Genomic DNA, 17068 nt, shown 5'->3' on the forward strand with positions numbered 1-17068 from the left:
TATCTGATATTCGGAAGAAGTACATCTTCTGTATCCTCAAAGCTCCATGAGGGACTACTGTCGGTTCTTGATATGGTCCAAAAAAAAAATCCATGCTGTAACCATTTAAATGTCAAAGTGAGACGATGTGCACAACAACTGGTCTGCATGACAGCAGGTACACGATGACAGCCACATTCCACAAGAGATTATATGACATCAAGCAATATCAGGTTGCATTCCTCTTGGTGGGATGACTGCAATTGTGTTTAAAAAATAATAATGATAATAATAATAATAAAAGAGGGAAACTTGACACAGGCCCTCATACAATGGTACAACACAACAATGCTTTGTTATTAAACTGAACGATCACCATTTAAACTTTCTTCTTCGATGTTAAACCATAGACAGACTGATGAACTCTTGTGACTCAATAAGGGTTATGACCTAGCACTCAAAGGAGTTAGGGATAATATTGGTTATGGTCTACAAAAGCAATGAAGCCGATTCCATAACACCTTGGCTGCTGAATATGTCTCCCACATTGCCTCACCAATTCCAAAATAAAATACAACCCTCGTACATGGATTAAAAATATGCAGTAAACCCTCAAATAACACGGGTTCTAATATCGCAGGTTTTGACCAATCGCGGGCAACCTATTGTGTTCTGATTCATCACGGTTTTTGAGCTAAGATGAGTCATTGCTTGTGCTTTCGCCAAATATCCATGCAAGTGTTTCCGCCAACAAAACGCAAAAGGCTCGTTCCAACCCCGTGAACCCCACATTGAAAGGATGGAAAAAGCGGTAATGTTTGGATCGAGGACCAAACAGAAAAAAATGCCTTCGAGTGGACCAGCGTACGGAAGAAACCATTGCAGATTTACCGTTTCCATGAGGCACCCAGGACCGAAAGCTCCAATTCAACCATGGCTCATGGAACCAATTGAGGTGAAGGGATTTATGCTGGAGCAGGTATTTAATGCCGAAGAGACAGGATTATTTTGGAAGAGAATGCCATCTCGTATCTTCCTCTCTGAGCAGGGAAGATCTGCTCCATATCAAGGTGGCGAAGGATCATTTTCCCTTTCTTCTATGTGGCAATGCAGCAGGGGACTTTATCATGCTCCCGATGATCCAACAGCCATCGCAAGTTCTACATCCACATATTTCTAACCTCCACCCTCCCCCCTATAGCAGCATCATCACCCTGAGCTAAGTCTTGTGTTTTCTATGTTCAGCAGAGTACAGTACGAATGAGTACGTAATATGTTTACCCTCACCCAACTCGATATTTTGGAATAAATTTAAAAGGTAAATCTCTCGTGTTTTTGTTTAATTTACACCGTATTTATTGTATTTACATGTTTACTTCAATTGTGATGTGTTTATTTCTGGCTGCCATCCACCTTCCTCTCTATTTTCTTGAAGCCCAAGAACTGATCCCCCCCATTTGGTTTCCACAATTGTGGTTTTAACGATCACAGCATTTTCCAGGAACCGAACCCATGCAAGATTTGAGGTTTACTGTACACTGCAAAGCTTTGGAGAGGAAATGCAGAAAATTATGCAATTTCAAAATGGACCATTTTTGGGGAAAATTAAACTTCGATAAAGAAAACCCAAAGCCAAGCCCCAAATACAACAAAAGCCAATAAGACTCACCTTTTGTAACTCTTCTGCCAGGCATGATGCTTGCTGCTTCTGAAAAGAGTGAGAGTTTAAAACTGCAATCATACAGGAGTTCAGATAAAGGGAAATACTGCTGTGAGAACAACACCTTATGTTGAACTCAGAAGTTGGCAAGTTAGATGTGGGACGCACCGCAAACAGTTTCAAAACTAAACGAGTGAATGCTTCCATATTGGATGCAATTCACGTTACGACAGCTCATGTATGATCTTCATTGGGTCATGCTCGTTGCCTCCAAGCCAGTTTTCATGGCCAATAATGGAAAGTACCATGTTAGTTCACAATTAAATCGGTAGATTACACAAACCTAAGTGAGTGTGTGACAGTTGTGAAACCTTTCACCTACCCAGACTCATAAGCACGTTTGTTTTGTGTATTTGAGAAATGTTTAAAATGTTTCAGGAGCCTACTGGTGATCGACACACAAGGCTCCGAAAATGCACTGTCGGGTAGCTGTCTGGCTCATTTTATTAAAGTAGCACTTGGGTGGTGGGTGAGAGAAGGAAGGAGGTGGGGAGAATCAAAGCTTAAATTGGAGTGATCTTCAATTGCCTTCACACAAGTCACAGCAGACTATGAATGTGAAACACTTCAGATGAAAAAAAAAATTATACCACATAAAATTCCAACCTGAGCGGCTCTTTTTATGACTGCTTAAGGCCCAGTCACACCTTGACGTTTTAGCCAGCAATGGCAACGTATTAAAATGTATGTAAAACGCTGGCTTACGTTGAACTTTTGATGTTTTTTTTTAAAATTCGGACGTATTCATAATGACTTGGTCTTATGCATAACGTATTAGTAATGGACACAGAACGTTTCGTTGTGTTATAGATAACTTATACCAACGAATGCTGAACCTGTTGTCGGCCTTCACAACCTATGCCCAACGATAGTCTAACTTAGGCATAACGCGCTGCACGCATCGCCGACGATGACGTGGCTTAAGTTATGAAAAGGCTGCCGCCCAACGATTCAAATCATAACTGCCGCAGAAATGGAAGTGTCAACATCGCAGTCACACCTTGGCGATCTTGCCAGCGTATGCCGACCTCTGAAAAATGCGTCTAAAACGCTGGCGCACGTCGAATACGGTATGGGCAAGTTTGGTATGCGTGAATAGAACGCTAAAGTACGCTATCATACGTCGTATTAAGTGGAGTAAGTCTTGTAATTTTAAACATGTTGAAAATTTTACGACGTACTTGCCGTATGACATACGCTCCACATGCAATGGGAATAAGTTGTACGCACGATATGCGATCGTTGATGCACATCGACACACGTTACTTGAAAGGTACTCATAAGTCGAAAACACGTCAATGTTCCAGACTCCCGGTTTTTTTTTTCTTCGGTATGACGGTGTTCAGTGTACAGTGCAGTTATGATTTAAATAGTTGAGCGGCAGCCTATTAATTATATTATATTATAACCGCACTAGAAATCGAAGTGTCAAAATCACCATCATACCGAAGGAAGGAAGAAAAAACAAAACAAAAAAAAAAAAACAGGGAGTCTGGAACACTGACGCTAACTATTCCCTTGATGTGTTTCGACTTATGAGCACCTTACAAGTAACGTGTATCGACGTGTGTCAACGATCGCGTGACGTGAGTACAACACGTAACTCATAGGTTAGAAATAAGTTTCGGGTACGCTAAACATTACCTCGACATGTTTCGACTTGTAACTCACAAGTAACGTGTGTCGACGTGTGTCAACGATCGCGTGACGTGCCTACAACTTATGGCCAGCGTTATGCGGAACGTGCGAGTCATATGCTGGCATAAGTCTTAAAAATTCAAGCATGGAAAATTGAGGAAACCGAAAAGTACAACGTTTAAAGCCAGCGTACAATGACGTATGGCAGTGTTTTTCAGCGTGCTCTCAATGTTATCAAAACTAACCCATAACGTATTTGACGTGTGTCAGCGTTTTAGACAAATTTTCCAAAAATCGGCATAAGCTGGCTAAAACGTCAAGATGTGACTGGGCCTTTACCAATATATTTTAGCAAGAACCGATCTTATCCAACAACTAGAAAGCATCCCAAAGTGCAAAGCCCATCCGCATCCACGTTATACTCCAACTAAATGACGAAAACAACAGCTTCAAAATAAAACAAGCTCAAATGAGCTAAGATCCTCGTCCTCTTAATGATGGCATTATAAAAACGAATAGGACATCATTGTGATGTATCAGGTTTGCGATAAATTATCTGTGCTAATGCCCGGCTTGATTCCCGCAAACAAAATTAAAACAGCTTGCCGAGTTTCGGAGATAATGGTATAGGCGATTTCCATTAGCGGCGATATTATGACGTCGACTTTTTTTCAAGGAAGAATTTCCAAAATTGGAGATGGTTACTGCCTGCGCATGGGCTTTCTGCATATACATGGCAAGTTTCACGAAGATCCGCTGAAAACTCTGGGTTGTGAAACAAAAAAATGTCAAAAAATAGGAATGACGTCATAAAAATTGATATGACGTCATAGTGATGTATCATATGTGTGGTAATTCATCTCTGCTAATGCCCTGTTTGATTCCCGCAAACAGAATTCAAAAAGCTTGCCTAGTTTCGGAGATAATATTTTAGGCGATTTCCATTAGCGGAGATATTTTGACATCATAACTTTTTTTCTCGGAGGAATTTTCAAAATCGGAGATGGTTACTGTCTGCACAGGGTATTTTTACATACATGTGTATGTGCATATATATATATATATATATATATATATATATATATATATATATATATATATATATATATATATATATATATATATATATATGCCAAGTTTCAGGAAGTTTCGATGAAAACTGTAGGCTGTGAAACAAAAAAGTCCACAAGAAGAAGATGAAGAACAACATCTTGAGGAAGACTTAGAGCTCCTCCACGAGGATCTAAAAAAAATTACAATTTTATTCATTAGTATTCTCCATATTCTCGTAATAAGCAAGGCTTGTTGAAGACTTGATGACAAAAGCTCAAATGGTAAAAATGATGGCCTCGACAAACACATTGAAGCTCAAAGACTAAATAAAGAAAAACGGAAGCAATTAAGAAAACCTGGCCATCTCACACAGCCCAGTTGTGGATGGGCTAATAAGGCCTATTTAAACTCACTATGGATTTGCCCTTTGACCCAATTATTAATTACACTTTTCCATATTCTCAGAATATAAGTTTGTTGAAAATTTGATGACAAAAGCTCAAAAAAAGGGGGGGAGAGGTGGTTTGGTGTTAATGAGATTGAGATTCAGGATAAGTTCCCCCAGTATGTGATTTCTCCATGACCTATTCCTACATTTTTGCATTTACAAGCGAGCCAGGCATGCTGAACAGGCAGAGGCCCCACCTTCCCAGGTTTCGTGCGAGCAAGCCACACCCTGGAGGTGGAACTGTTGTTCGGTGTGACGTCACGAGAGATAGACAAGCGAGGAGATGGTTGGCTTGGTTGGTTGAGTTCGGAGTGAGGGACGCACGCAGTTGAGAGAGAACGGGCGAGGAGATGGCCTGTAAGAACAGGGCTTTACGGCTGGCTTTCCTTTGACGCATGAAGAAGACAGCACGAGTCTCGTATCCATGCTGAGGCGAATTGGCTCGCGTACTGAGCAAGACGTTAGCCATTGGCTCTTGGTTGGATTGTGAGAGACGAACCTCGAAGCCTAGTGTATATCACCGAAGGGGATGGTGCCATTCTGAAAACTAGTGGGTCGTTGAAGATTATCGACACACGAAGAAGCTGCAATGGGGTCTCTGATCCTTGGTGTTGAACACCGCTCACAAACTGCGTGATGTACGTTTTTCCCGCTGCGCGACAGTGGCTCAGAACCATTTTTTGGACGCGTCCACACATGCAGGATGAAGCATCTCAATTCCAAGTTCCACAAAGACCATCTCTGGACCAAGATAAGTGCCAGAACAAAGGAAGGGTTTTCTTTTATTTTGTTTCCCCTTGTCTGTATTTAAGTCTGTGTTGAAGCGCCTCGACTTTAAGGCCCTGTCACACCTTGACGATTTAGCCAGCGTATGCAAAATTTGGCTAAAACGCTGGCACACGTCGAATACGTTATGGGTAAGTTTGTATACGTTAAGAGCACACTGACATACGTCGTAGTACGCTGGCTTTTTTTTCGTAGTACGCTGGCATACGTCGTAGTATGCCAAGGTGTTAGACAAATTTTCCATGCTTGAAATTTTTCGACGTATGCCAGCGTATGACTCACACGTTGCGCATAACGCTGGCCATAAGTTGTAGGCACGTTGCGCGATCATCGACACGTCGACACACGTTACTTGTAAGTCGAAACACGTCGAGGTAATGTTTAGCGTACCCGAAACTTATTTCTAACCAATAAGTAACGTGTTGTAGGCACGTTAAACGATCGTTGACACACGTCCACACACTTTACTCATAAGTCGAAACACGTCAAGGGAATGGTTAGCGTCAGTGTTCCAGACTCCTTGGTTTTTTATTTATTTTATTTTTTCTTCGGTATGACGGTGATGTTGACACTTCGATTGCTAGTGCAGTTATAATATAATATAATTAATAGGCTGCCGCTCAACGATTTAAATCATAACCGCACTAGAAATCGAAGTGTCAACATCACCGTCATACCGAAGAAAATAAACCAAAAAAAAAAAAATAGGGAGTCTGGAACACTGACGCTAACCATTACCTCAACGTGTTTCAAATTATGAGTAACGTACAAGTAACGTATGTCGACGTGTGTCAACGATCGCGTAACGTGCCTACAACTTGTGGCCAGTGCATGCGGAACCCGTGTCATACGCCGAGAAATTTTCAACATGCTGACGTATGCCAGTGTGCTTCAGCATGCTCTTAACGTATACAAAACTTACCCATAACGTATTCGACGTGTGCCAGCTTGGTTCGGCAAATTTTTCATACGTCGGCATACGCTGGCTAAAACGTTAAGGTGTGACAGCCCCTTTAGGGTTAAATTATCTCACGATTATTATTATTATTATATCTGAATTATTGTCCCTTGTAAAGATTTGTCTATTTTCATTAAATCCCGTGTTTATTTTAAGTGCCTGTGTACATGTATTTGTCGTGGGGTTCGAGTATAAACCCCCCTGTGCTGTGCTTCCCTATGCCTCCATCGCTCCACCAGTGCCGCACCCTACCCCTCCGGCGTGCGTTATCACTGAGGATCAACGTGTTCGCATTCCAAGGAAAACCGCTCAGCTATCCGGGCTGGCGGTGTTATCCACCCGTCAACCACAATTCGGGTCGGGGAATCAACATTAACCACCAGGCCGTGACAATATTTACTTTGTTTGGATGAGCTTTCACACACAAACATCAAGGAATATGCTGTTGGGCCCCTCACTGCTGTGCTGTATTCACATACTCCTTGGAGTATTAATGTAAACATCCTGATTAAGTCAAGCAAATTGTATATTTGGTTAAATTTCCTTCAAAAACACATTTAATACACTGCAGTGGGTCTACATGATCCTTCCACGAGTGCCGAGTCAAACTTTTTCAAAAGACCAAGATGGTATAAATTTTCACAGCACTGCAGATAAGACGACATGGTCCATGAATCCCCCTCTCCAACAAACATCCTACCAGTTCCAGTTATAGTCTGATTACACCTTGTGCTGATCAACTGCAATACTGCACTCTAGAGTTTATGGTCATTATGAAAAAGTGCCTAATTAAAATAATAATCAAAGTAAACATCATCTCACCTGTTAATGCCTCAGGCCACACCAATCCAACACAAACATTGTACCTGTTTTGCTCCAACATCATCCTGCCACCTTATTCACTTGCAAACATCTAAAACACAGATTCTTTCTCCAACTCCAATCGCTTTGCTTAAACCCCAACTCTCACCCACTGCCCTCAGCCGTGTACTCACAAGCTCCAACACCCTGGCACAAAGTTTTGCATTGTCTGTTGTGTTGGCTTCAAGTTCAACAGCTAGGTTGCACAGTTTCACCTGAAAGGAAATTAAATAAATCGAAGACATAAAAAGAAAGGCAGAAAGCAACTTGAAAAAGTGCTTCCAAAGTGAACAATAAAACATTTTTCATATAGATTTCCTTTTCAAATCGGTATCAAATATAAATTTTTCTGCTCCAAGTTCTCCTTTATATTAATCAAAGGCTTGTGAAGTTTAAACATAAATAAAATTCAGGACAGAGATAATAGAAGACATTACTGTACTTTACATGAATTACAAGGACATTAGGCAATGGACAAACAAAGTAACTTCCTCGTGGGAAGCGCTCCAGCCGGTAAAAACACCAGTGATGTCAATGTCAAACCCATGCTCAGCTTTTTGATCAATGCTTATGAATCAATTAAATATTAAAGAGAGACAGGTGATTTCAAGGTAATTCCTTTGCAGTAGAGCACCTCAAACCGTTTATTAGCCCCCATTGGAATTAATCTGAAACGGGGGCTTATGGATTTGGTCTCAATTTTCATGTCCATTCATGTGTGCGTGGCTGTGTGCGTGCGCAAACCACATCTCGGACATGTATAGACCAATTTTATTCATACTTGGCACAAAGACAACACATGGTGGTATACATATACGCCATTTTTTTTTTGACATCACATCCAAGATGGTCAACTGGTGGCCATTTTAGTTGTAAAAAAAACAACTTGGTGTCGATCACGTCCTCAACCATTTTGTGGACATGCATTTACCGATTGTATTCGTACTTGGCACACAGATAACGAATGATCGCTTACATAAGCACATTACTTTTTTGACATCAGATCCAAGATGACCGACTGGTGGCCATTTTGTTACTTAAACATGTCCCCAACCATTTCTCAGACATGCATGGTCCAATTTTGTTCAAACTTGGCACAAGCACAGTACACAACTGCGTACACTTGCAGCGAACGTTATTTTGCGATCTGATCAAAATGGCCAACTGGTACACTGGCAGCCATTTTAGTTGTAAAAAGAACCCAATGTTGAACACATCCTCAAACATTTCTCAGACAAGCATTTATAATGTTGTTCAAACTTGGCACACAGATAATGAATGATGGCTGACATCTGCATGTCATTTTTTGAGATCAGATCCAAGATGGCCGACATTTTAGTTGTGCATAAACATGTGCTAGCCATTTAACTCCAGACAGCAAAATTACTAAAATAACAGGGGCTAAGATGTTTTGACTTTTTTTTACTGGTTTTAAATATTTTCATTAAATTATCACGTAGAAAAACTGTGCAGTAAATAACTGAAGGAAAAATAATACACAGGCAAAAACCAAGAACGTGTCCATGGTTTATTAGGGTACCTAGTGCTGAAAATTAGTGCCGGAATTGGTCAGGGTGTCAGCAATAATCAATTGGTTCTGTGGCCTACAAGGCTTCACCAAAATTCCATGACTCGCAGAAAACAATTGAGATTCTTGAAAGCATCCCCTGCGCCCACCCCATCACAAACACCTTTCCATTAACAGTAGATTTAAAGAAAGAAAGAAAGAAAAAAATAAAAATATATATTATTTGTAAATAAAATAAAATCTTACCTCCAGTTCAGCAAAATTTGAACAGTTTTCATCAATTCCATTGAAAGCATGATCACACTGAAATGAAAAGAAAAAGGATGCATTTTCAACTCTTCTTCAAAAGTCACTGGGAAAACATTCATTTTTTCTGAATCATGATGTGTGCAGGACAAGTTTGGTGTGAAATAATCAATTTTTATTTTTTAAATGCTTTTTGAAAAGAGACCTACAAATACAGTGCTATATTGAGAAAATTTCCTCGTGGCTTTAATAGTATCTTAAATATCGATTATACACTGCATGCAGTATATATAATTTTTTCTCCAGGGTGATCGAAAAATCAAGTCCCAATTTAAATATATAAATACTCTGTTGTTATTGTAGGTAGAGCATTATTATCCCCATGCGATTTCAAAAAAAAAAATGGGGGGATATTGTAATCGGATCAATCTGTCTGTCCGTCACACTATCTCCTCCTAAATGGTTGGGCAGAAATTCACCAAACTTGGTGGTTTAATCACCACATGGCAAGAAGGTGCAAGAGCAGTTAAGTCATTTTGGATCCCGGGGCATGGTCAAAAGGTCTAATACTGAAAAATGAAGTTACAGGCACACATTCTGAAATTAAACTGAGTTTATGCAATCAACATTGGGAGACATGAAATATGTCACGACTTTTTGGAATTTATCCCCGGTTCATGCCCCAGGGGGTGTGAAATTTAGGTCATAGGGGTCAAAATGGGGAAATTTTTTTTAACTCAAAGCTTGATATTGGGGTGGTACCTTTTACCAACTTTCAACTTCGCTTTTGGTGGCAAGTGTGGGGATTTGTGGTGGCACCATCAACTTTGCTCGGTTTTTTTTTTTTGAAAACTTGTTTATTGCCATTAATATTTATTTTTTGACTTTCAGATTGATCAATTATGACCGAGAGAATAACTGTTGCTCAATGAGCGAAAATTATTGCACGGTACGAGGATTGGCAGTCTGTAATTGCAGTTCAAATAATGGTGGCAGCAAGAAATGGGAAGACAGGAAATACCATGTTGTTAATGTAAATAAAATGCCAATTTTTTTTTCCTGAAATGCCATTTACTGCCATTTTGATTTGTGATCATCAAATTTCAACATAAGCTCCTGTGTGTTTATACAACTGTGTAATGTTTGTCAAGGTGAGACGTATATGCTAGGAGTTGATCTCTGTAAAAGGATAACAATAATAATGTTGAAGTTCATCTTTAATCTGTATAGAAAGATCAACAGGGTGCGAGGGATTTCTGATTACTTCCACACATGGAAACATCCAGCAAGTACCAGTGGTTTATAGAGGGAAGGTCTTTCGTAAAGTTTCTCCAAGGATTCCAATGGGGAAAGAGAGTGAAACCGGGGGAAAGGGGGATTGGAGGGAGGGGAGGGGATGGGGGAATAATAGCCAGTCCTTTATTGCTTTGTTATGTGCTGTGTCAGGTTTTGCGTTTTATTTTTGAAACAAAAGAAACCAAAGTCTGGAGTACATTCATCTGCCGGTTTGGATCGATCGAGTGGAGAATCTTAGGATTATATGACACGGTACCGGTGGTCGACGAGTAAGTGTAAGCTTCCCTTCAAATCTACATCAGCGGTGTATTGGTAACGAGGTGAGGCTGATGCATGAAAACTCGATCTACCATCAAATTTTCATCATCTACAACCAAGTTTTCTTGCAATTATTTTTCAGAAGCTCTATTGAGTGAGAAAACTTCCTCTGAATTGGCTCATTTGGTTATTTCCACCACTCAAAAGAGAGAAAGTAAGCACGAGTACAACAACCACCACCAAACAAGCAGCAGGATCAAACTAAATTGTACTGCACAGACAATAAAGAATGGAAAACTAGTGTTTGTGAACGCTAGTGTCGATCTACGTCGGTGGACAGGTGCAATGGACTATTACCCTTGGCAACGGAGAGGGTATTGCATTTGGGTCTGTCTGTCCACACAGAACTTTTGTGTTTTTCTCCGCAACCGCTTGTCGGATCGAGACGAGATTTTCACCGTTGGTGCGATTACTCATGTAGAATGTTTTAATGATAATTATGATGTCATAGGTCACGAGATGTTGCAGTCATATTGGAAAAACTTTTGACCTCTATCTCTGAAACCGCACCAAGGAAAAAAATGAAACTTGGCACATGGCAAGGAGTTTGATTTTTTACGAGGTCATATGTGCCCTAATTATGACATCATAATTGCCTATGTGGAACACCACATCCAATCAGTATGAAAATTTTTGAGGGTCATCTAGGGATAAAATGTTCCACAGAAAAAATTTCATTACGTCATCGGTCACGTGATGTGGCAGCCATGTTGTTTTTGTTTTTTTTAAGCCTTCAAAAATCTTCTTCTCTGAAGTGGCTGAACAAATCGAGGCGAAACTTTACATGCATGACCGCCTGACCATGAGGAACAAAAGGTTCACACATATGATATCATAGGTCACATGGTTGGCAGCCATATTACCCTAAAACCTACAAAATACACCACTCAAAATAAGTCGTGGCGGGGGTCTGCAATCTCTGATTGCTCTTTTTCTTGTTATTATTGCGTCTGCAGCCTTTGGCTTCTGGTTGCATCATTGCTGGAAGTGTGGCGGTGATGCTGATGCGGAACCCCTTCTTTCCAGTAAGATGGTACTCAATTTGCGGATCTCAGAAGGATGACAGGCTGAGTCAACCCACCTCGTGCTATTTAACAGATTGACAGGGAATCAAACTCATGAACCTAAGATCGTAAGCTAGCTAACTTAACCATTAAGCCAACACCAGGCTTATAACAATGGATGAAATCAACAGGATATCGAATGAGGTATGCTAACTGCTGTGAGAAGCTAAAAGCTGACGCTTCAGGGCGTCAACTCTTTGTCAGAGCAACAATCTCCAATAAATAGGTAAGGGGGACAAGAACCGCTTGATGAATGGAGATGCAAAAAATTACATCGATATGATAAAAGGAGCCATGTCTGTCTCTATCTGTCTTTTTTTGTTTTATAGTTGTGTTATATAGTTTGTTTGTTGTGTTATAGCTTGAAAACGGATTAACGGATTTCAATGAATCCAACGAGGGTGGATTCAGGGAACTCCCGGGAAGGTTTATGACAATATATATATATATATATATATATATATATATATATATATATATATATATATATATATATATATATATATATATATATATATTGATAAAGGTCACATTATATATGGGTACATGGGCACACATGGCAAAATTGTAAACACCAACTTGTGATACGAGTTATCCCCACAAGGAGGGCAGGATCTCCCAGGAATCATTTTTGTTCTTGCCCCAATGATAAGCCATCACAGCAAAGATTGGTATTCCCGTCAGCGAAGCAACAGGTCTGATATTCTCGTGAAAATAAAAAGCAGCAGGATCACTAACCAAAATCACAATTCTTTCCAAGCAAACAAACAAACAAAAAATCCTTTTTCAAATCAGCAAAAACATCGTGCAGTTTTCTGTTCAGTAGGTCGACGTAAACTGCTGGCTTTTATGAAGGTAGTACATCATAATAAAAAGAAAATGTTGTACAGTACATAATAAACAAATGCAAAAATATATTCAATTTTCGATCCTCTACTATCCAACCACTTTTGGTTTGCAGAAAGGCTAACGAAAGACATTTTACAGTCTACTCCATAGACGTGAAAGGTCAAGAGTACGTAAGACCACACAACCAACCCACCACATCTTGACCAGGTGTGCTATCTTGGTTCTCACAAGACCTGCCATTCAGCACTTGTCCATTTTCTTGAGGGCCATTCACTGGCAAAGCAATAAATCCATTCCTCTTGTGCGATCCGTTGTCATCCTGTGAGGACATCAATACAGACGCACAATTGTAACGCATACAATGTGCCACTTCCATGTACAAGTCCACTTATAGCTCACGGGGTGGTTTGCAGTGAATGGTACCATGCCTTGACCAAAATAAACAAACAAACAAATAAAAACAAAACAAACAAGTGGATTGTCGAAGACCTTGTGGTTGATTACAGCTCTGACTTGATGTCACGTTTCCAACACGATATGATGTTAATTGTGAAACGGATCAAATTCGATCACAAAATAACAATCGATTTCATCAACTGAAAGCCGACAAGTGTTAACCACCGTAGGAATTGCGATGCAACTCAAATTGAGAGTGAGCGGTTCTTCAGAACAATGAACATGTGCCAGACTCGGTGGTGTAATGGTGAGAGTGTCCACTCTAAGTCTGGGAGGTCAGCGGTTCAAACCCCAGCCGAATCATAACAAAGTCTAAAAACGGTACGTGCTGCTTACTTGCTTGACGTTCAGCACTTACAAGGATAAGAGCAAGGAGAATCCCCATAGGTTGGCATCCATAGGGAGGAGGAAATTCCTCCTTAGGAAATGCTCCACTGAGTGCGGTCAGAAAGGCAACATCATTGGTGTGACGCCGTTGGCAGCCAGAGTGCCCCGGAAAATGACGGCATTTCCCCCAAGCTCAGTGGCTGTGTTTGTCTCGTCTCACAGTCCTGTGTTGTGTCACCTGTATGTCCTTGTGTGTGAGATGTGTATGTGGCAGCTCCACCATGAAAGTTAAATGCTGAAAAAAAAAAGAGGCTATTTTGACATGATGAAGGGTTGACGCTCAAAACATCAACTGTGCCTCACGTTCTACGCCGGTAAAAAATAAAACATTTATCGGCTTTCAGTTGATAAAATCAATTGTTTCACTTGCCTGTCAACATGGACAGATGATACTCTTCGTAAAGACTGGGATCCATATGATTGAGGTTATACGGAAATAAGCTCACCATCAAGGAACAACTTAAAAAGGCTCACATTGCAAATTAGAACCAAAGATTTGAACACACAATCAAGTGAGAGAGGTTTGGAAACACAATTGCAAGTTTCACCACCATTAATTTAACATCTTGAAGACCTCCTTCTTGCTCCTTCTCCAAAACACAAATTAGCATTACACCTCAAATGCGAAAAGATAGTTTATCCCGGCACAGAGTCGGATCTCACCTTTTTCCGACCAGAAGTGCTTTTTCGATTTAAACCGCTTCCAAGCCCAAAAGGAATGAGGCGTTGTTTGGTTGTAGCCAAGGGAAGAAGCTGATGTTGATAGAGAAGGAAAGAAGGTCCACCACCAGAAAACAGAGCCAGAAGCCGATAGAAGTAAAAGGTTGTTATGCCAATTAAAATACTATTGCTGTTTCAAACAATCAAATCAGATAAACTATTAATAACAGTGGATGATGCACTCACATTTTTCGGTACATGGTTGCAGACCTCCATTATCTCCTCCTTTTTCCAGGTCTTTGTGTGCTGCTGATATTCCGGAGGGTGGTGGGTAGGCTCAAGGAGGAAGGGGGATGGCACGTTTCTTCCAGCGCTTCTATAACTACACACACTGATAAAGATAAAAAATAATAATTTTGGAAAGTTCCAACAGCAATGAAAGCTTTAACCAAACTCCTCCAATGCTGGCTTATAAATAGATTACAAACACACCATGTTTAGCAAGAAAACATTTTCTATCAATAACGGCATTCACTTGTAAAACTGGGACAAAGAAAGTACACATTTAATCTCCCAACACTCCTTTAGTAGCCCGAGTTATTCCGACGTTCTTGTAGGGTTGGCTGGGGAAAGTTTTTGGCCGAAATAAATTCACAATCTGCCTGGCCAGACCTGACTTTCGACTGGAGTCGATTTGGGTCACAATTTGTAATTTGTTCGTGGTGCCAAGAACAATTCGGGCCTACCATTCGTGAAAGACACCAACTAATGTTAGCAGACGGGACACCTAGCTTAATATCCATCCAAGGGATGGCACACTTTGTGATGCATGCACTTCCCTGTGAAGTACCGACAAGACATTTTGTAGTTGGGTTGGGAATCGAACCGAGACAAGACAACTCAAAACTAAACACGCCACCTCTGCACCATCCTATCGGATAGTTAACATTTAATCACGTTAGAGAACAAAAGGGCATGGAAGGTCACCATCTCCTTGCTCTTCCCTCAACTTCAGTCTTGTATAAGAAAGACCAAGAACACCGAATAACAAGTGTGCTCCTTTTGAGAGGAGTATATGATGACCTATGGTATAACTCCAAAGAGTCCCCAATGAAGGTAATATTGCAGTGGCTGAAACATTGGACTTGACTGCAAAGAATACCAGGTTAGATGTTCAGTTTTTTTTTGTATACAGTCAAGGCTCATGGAAGAGCTAGTACTAGTTCACTGAACAGATTAGGATACAACAGGACAAAAGGAACAATGTAGAGAGGGGGGACACCAACAGCAGAGTTGAAGGCCAAGATAGAGGGAGACTTGGACAAACAATGGGTGTGGGGAGGAATGAGGGGTAGGAAAGGACGCATGTGGAGGACAATATGGATACTTAAGGAAACTCTCGAGGAAAAACTGGAAATTTGGAAGGACGACTTGGGGTAGGTCAACAGGAGTAGAAAAGATCATTGTTGTGGATAGGGGACGATCTGAGATAGTGGTGAACAGCAGTTTTGGAGACCTGCAGGGAGGAATGAGATTCAAGAGAATGTGGAGGTTGGGTCCACTAGGTAGTAAAGAGGAACAAATTGGTGGAGGTGAGCAGTGATCCTGCATTCAGGTAGGTTCACCAGAAGGGGGTTGATGGTGGACCATGTGAGCCCTGGGGGGGGGGGGGGAGCAAAGCACAGAAAGAGCAGAGGGTGCAAGACCAGAAAGTAGGTGGTAGAAGACAGAGACCACCGACCTGTCTGCTATGGCGTCATGATAGGCCCATAGACTCAGCTTCATCACAGCCGATTCTAATAATCTTGAACACCTTGGTTTCCATGGCAACAGATTTTTTTTTTACATATTTACCTTTATGATGTTGCATTTTCTAAAATAATATTTCTTTATTTAAATACTTTTTTGGGGGGGGGTGTGAATACAGGGGTGCGTTCAGTTCCCAAGTTTTTTGTGGAGTGCTCGCCAAGTGGCTAAAGCACTTGAGCAAGCACTCCATTCGAAACCATTGCTAAGGAACGGCTGGCTAGATAAGCGCTAGCTAGCCGCTTGATAAGCGCTAGCGAGCCGCTTGATAAGTGAACACACCCCAAATGTACTTTATCACACCACGGTCATGACACCGGCTTTTAAAAGGTGAGGCCAAACAGAGCGAAACATCGTGTCAAATGTACACCTCACCCTGAGAGGATAACCTTACACTTACAGCGGAAACATAATACAGCACGTAAACTCGTTTGTTTACGCCACATATGCCATATGGTTAATAAAACCTCAGAAACCACACACACTCACCAACACACACACTCACCAACACACACACTCACCTGCTCTTCCCTCATAGCAAAACACATCGAGTTCCGACCGCACACATTTCCTGCAGCTCAACTGCGCATGCGTGAGACGTGTCCCACAAATGCCCCACCCAACGTTTTCGTCACAGGCGGTGTTGTTGTTGTTGTTGTTGTTGTTGTTGTTGTTGTTGTTGTTGTTGTTGTTGTTGTTGTTGTTGTTGTTGTTGTTGTTGTTGTTGTTGTTGTTGTTGTCGTTGTCGTTGTTGTTATTGTTTTTTGGTTTAATTTATGTGTGTCCTGTGTTTTATTTTTAAACACATTCATGCGGAATCTACACCTTAATATAATAAAAACGTTTGTATATGCCTTTTTCTGGCGCTAAAATGTTATTGAACAGCTGTAACATTTTGGGGAGGATTCGAGGCGGTATAATATCAGCTCGGTGAAAACCCTCGAAACTTGAACTGCTTTGTTGACTAAAAGAAAAAAAGGAACAAGGAAATTTGACGAATGAGGAGGCCATTCGG

General features: G+C 40.8%; 1 protein-coding gene across 6 annotated transcripts in view; it reads right to left on the reverse strand.

The window, feature by feature from the left end:
- The window catches only part of LOC147026196 (golgin subfamily A member 2-like), a 104152-nt gene that overhangs the window by 73184 nt on the left and 13900 nt on the right, over positions 1 to 17068 (reverse strand). For 3 of the 6 annotated variants that reach the window (XR_015058151.1, XM_085881356.1, XM_085881354.1), the window contains exons 1-7: positions 16575 to 16702; positions 14494 to 14638; positions 14251 to 14340; positions 12938 to 13063; positions 9218 to 9274; positions 7578 to 7658; positions 1649 to 1687 (exon numbers count right to left, since the gene is read on the reverse strand). Coding sequence is in view for 5 of the 6 variants with exons in the window: in XM_085881356.1 (XP_085737482.1) it covers positions 1649 to 1687; positions 7578 to 7658; positions 9218 to 9274; positions 12938 to 13063; positions 14251 to 14340; positions 14494 to 14523 (423 nt within the window). In the remaining variant the exon portion in view is untranslated. Of the gene's footprint in view, positions 1 to 1648; positions 1688 to 7577; positions 7659 to 9217; positions 9275 to 12937; positions 13064 to 14250; positions 14341 to 14493; positions 14639 to 16574; positions 16703 to 17068 lie in introns of those variants that run through there. The other 3 variants (XM_085881355.1, XM_085881358.1, XM_085881357.1) reach the window with 3 other exon arrangements.

The sequence above is a fragment of the Eptatretus burgeri genome, chromosome 5 (genome assembly GCF_056783735.1).
Source record: "Eptatretus burgeri isolate ZD-2024b chromosome 5, Ebu_testis_v1, whole genome shotgun sequence".
In the NCBI taxonomy this organism is placed as follows: domain Eukaryota; kingdom Metazoa; phylum Chordata; class Myxini; order Myxiniformes; family Myxinidae; genus Eptatretus; species Eptatretus burgeri.